This window comes from Henckelia pumila, chromosome 3, assembly GCF_033568475.1.
Source record: "Henckelia pumila isolate YLH828 chromosome 3, ASM3356847v2, whole genome shotgun sequence".
Lineage (NCBI taxonomy): Eukaryota > Viridiplantae > Streptophyta > Magnoliopsida > Lamiales > Gesneriaceae > Henckelia > Henckelia pumila.
In genome coordinates, this window is record NC_133122.1 from 92,933,932 (window position 1) to 92,937,513 (window position 3,582).

The 3,582-nt window shown below is 34.7% G+C and overlaps 1 protein-coding gene across 1 annotated transcript; it reads left to right on the forward strand.

Annotated features, from left to right (window-relative positions):
- Positions 1 to 248: 248 nt before the first annotated feature.
- On the forward strand, positions 249 to 1,222 carry LOC140893181 (uncharacterized). Its single transcript, XM_073302245.1, has 3 exons — positions 249 to 559; positions 675 to 728; positions 918 to 1,222. The coding sequence occupies exons 1-3, from the start codon at positions 263 to 265 to the stop codon at positions 1,155 to 1,157; spliced, it is 591 nt and encodes a 196-aa protein (XP_073158346.1). The 5' UTR covers positions 249 to 262; the 3' UTR covers positions 1,158 to 1,222.
- Positions 1,223 to 3,582: the final 2,360 nt, after the last annotated feature.

The window sequence follows — 3,582 nt, forward strand, 5'->3', positions numbered from 1 at the left end:
AGTTCAAGACCGTGTAAACGTCCTCATCCCTAATATTCAAAAAAGAAAATAAAATAAAAATTGTTGTTTTATAATATTTCTGCCACATATCGATTAGTGAAATGTTTTTCAAAATCAATTCTGATCTATATTTTATTTTAAAGTAAAAAAAAAAAAAAAAAAAAAAAAAAAAACACCATTTTCCCAAATATGTCCGATAAATATTTTGCAGCATATTTTATCCACCTTCATATCATTGGCACCACAAAACGGAATCTGAAGAATGCTTGGTTCCATGGACGTTAGAGCAGTAGCCAACATAACTCATACCCCCTCCCACCCAAAATCATCTTCTTGCCCAATCCTTATCTATCCCAAGCTTCCTAAATTCATCTCCAACAACATTGTCCAGTTCTTCAATCACCACCCTCTTCGATTTTCTGGTAAAATAAGCCTTATTCCAATAATTAAGGCATCACAAGGTGACATAATTCCCATTAAAGAAGATGGGGTTTCTTTGGGAACCCTGAAACTTCCATCAAACACTGACATTGCTAGATTCGAAACCTTACTCTTCCAGGTTCGATTCTTGTTTTTTGCTTTCCGTTTCATCAAGAGAAGCTTGATGGGTTCGTGTGTGTGTCTTTTTCATATATAAATTCATCGAGTGATAACATTTGTCACATGAATAACAGTGGGGGAACAGTCTTTGCCAAGGTGCTAATTTGCCACTTCCGGTGCCCCTCAAGGTTAGGTTAATAAATTTTATATCAAATTTCAATTTCGTTAGCTGCCCCATAGAAAGTCTGAAATTAGTTTCTCTTTTAAAATCTCAAAGTGTGTGTTTGTAATTTTTGGGCTTAATTAAGTATTAAAGATTTGATTTTATAACGGGGTTTAATTAAGTATTAAGACTTCCATGGTTTGTGTTTAAACAGGTGGACAAGATTCCTGGGGGAGCAAGACTTGGATTCATTAGTGTTAAAGCTGATGGGGAACCAGAAGTGGCTGTGTACATAGATTGCTTGGTATTTGGCGCAACTGAAGATAGTGTAGTTCCCCTATTCAGAGCCATAAGAAATGGACCCTTGAAAGATGAACCACCTCCGGGAGAACAAAGAATCATGATAAGTCTGTTAACAGCCTTGAAAAAATGTGTTGAAATTGCAACGAATTGATTGAACCAGGGGATTTGTAACTTGTAATTTATGCATATATTGATGATGAGTTGTTGATTGTTGGATATGGTGATTCTGCATTGTTTTTTAAACTTTAGTTGTCCGAGTTAGTTATTACGATAACTGTTTGCATCCACTAATCCATTAACTACGGCACCAATAAACCTACTAATTATCACACTAACTTGTAACTTCTTTGACTTCTTATTTCTCACTCCATTTTCTTTCTCGAGTTAGTTCCTCGACTACCCAGGTTATTGACCAGTTTCTTTGCAGTTCCTCCAATCTTCTTGAGCTTTAATTCACCAAGGTTCATCATTAAAATGCTAAATGAAATAAATGACGAATTAATGAGCCAAATTAATTTAATGGTCGAACACATATATTCAAACTTTATGTATTGAGCGATATGGTTTGAAGATTATACTACATTTGCAACAGAAACTCGTGTGTATATTTTAAAAAAAAACTAGCAAGATTCACAAGTGTTGCAAGTGATAATTTAAAACCAATAATCTTGTTTGCCAAAGTTTTACAAAATAACAACTTAATTAAAAATAATACGAATGATCTGTTGAGTTATCCACAAAATTCATTTAATATCCAAGTATTTATATACTTATAAGGTTAATATCAACATGTAAAGAGTCATGTAACTCAAAATAAATGTCACAATATATTGAGGAACTTAAAACACACCCACACCCATATATATCAATCTTCTCGTGACAATCAAAATTACTACAATCAGACTCTAGCAAACCCTTTAGCTGATCTGCCTGCTTGAATGAGAAGCATGTCCAGCCACCAACAGTAAGTAAATCATTAAAGGAGACCACCCCACAAAAACGTGCGGCCCGAACAAACCTCGACATGAACATGATAGTCATCATATCGATACAGAGCACTTAGACAAAACATTTTAATATACTAAAAATAAAACAAATAAATATTATCGGATTATTAAATTATTATTTTTTTATAAAACATCGACTTTTATATGTTTAATTACCTCCTGTTAAATTTTACGAATTTCATTACCCTGTAACTTCGGGCTTGTTGAAATACAAAAGTTTTTCGCCTCAAAATTTTCATAATCTCATTTTTATGACGATTAACATCATCTTACGTCAATTCAACACATTGATATTAAACAACAATGAGCAGGGCCCATGAATTTCAAATTATATGGAGAATAGTCATGGACGTCCCAATCCATTTATATAACATGTCTGTCGAAAATCATAGTTTTCTGGTGATCATTACTTCAAAATTTCAATGGTTTATTGCGTTGACCACGAGTAGTATCATCATGTAATTGACTGTCATGGAAAGTAGGAAATAATAAATTCTTTTTATAATCCCTTTCTTGACTTGATTATTAATTTTAGAATCTTTTCGGTCCAAAAACAAATTTTTAGATGAGCCAGAAGTATTAATAATTTCGGCCCATAAATTTAAAGAAATATGTGGCAACCAAACCAAGATCCACTACTAAACATGCAATTAAATTAAAGTAAACAAACTACGAGAAAATTCACAAAAAGAAAATCCAGTTTTAAATCCGACTTAGAACCGGTACCGATATACATGCTAAAATCTTAAATAGTTATACAACCAATATGAACTTGTATCTTAAACCAGTAAACATAAATAACGGAAAAATAAACCTCCTCGGATATCCACTCTTCCTCCACAACTAACCTCGACCCAAACTACCTATCTCACCCAACATAAGACCTGCTTCGTGGGAATGGAGTACTGCCCAATATAAGAGCAAAGGTGTTAGCGATAAATCACGTTGTATGTAAACATGAGTATGCAAACTATTGCGTAAAGGAGTTATGACTGAAGATAGTTAACTCTATTTTATGAGTGTTTTATTAAACTTTATTTTAAAGATTGTCTTGTTTATTAATTTGGTATTTTTTATTCTTTCACTCGAAGTAGAACTCTATTTATTATTTATAGGACTTACGTTGTTATTTTTGGACAGTTTTGATATTATTAATAAAATTTAAAACGAGCATTTCTCTCAAACTTAAACCTCATTTGTATCTCGGTTTACATCAGTTGGCATCAGAGACATCAGTTGCTTAAGTATCTGATCTTGATTATTGTTAGACCTGGCCACGGGTCGGACCCGTCGGGTCCGGGCCGGCATTTAGCCAACCCTTAACCGGCCCGCCCATGGCCGGTTCCGGGTCCGGGTCCGGGTCCGGTTAACCGCCGGTTCAGGGTCCGGGCTAACCCGTGCATTTTTTTTAAAAAAAAAGAATTGCAGCGCCCCAGCGCTTCAAAAGCCTTCGAATTCAATTCAAAGGGGCAGCGCCCCAGCGCTGCAAAATCAGTGCTGGGGCGCTTAACCTTAGAATTAAATTCGAAGGGGCAACCGGGCAAGTGAGCAACTTCAATTTTTTTTAAA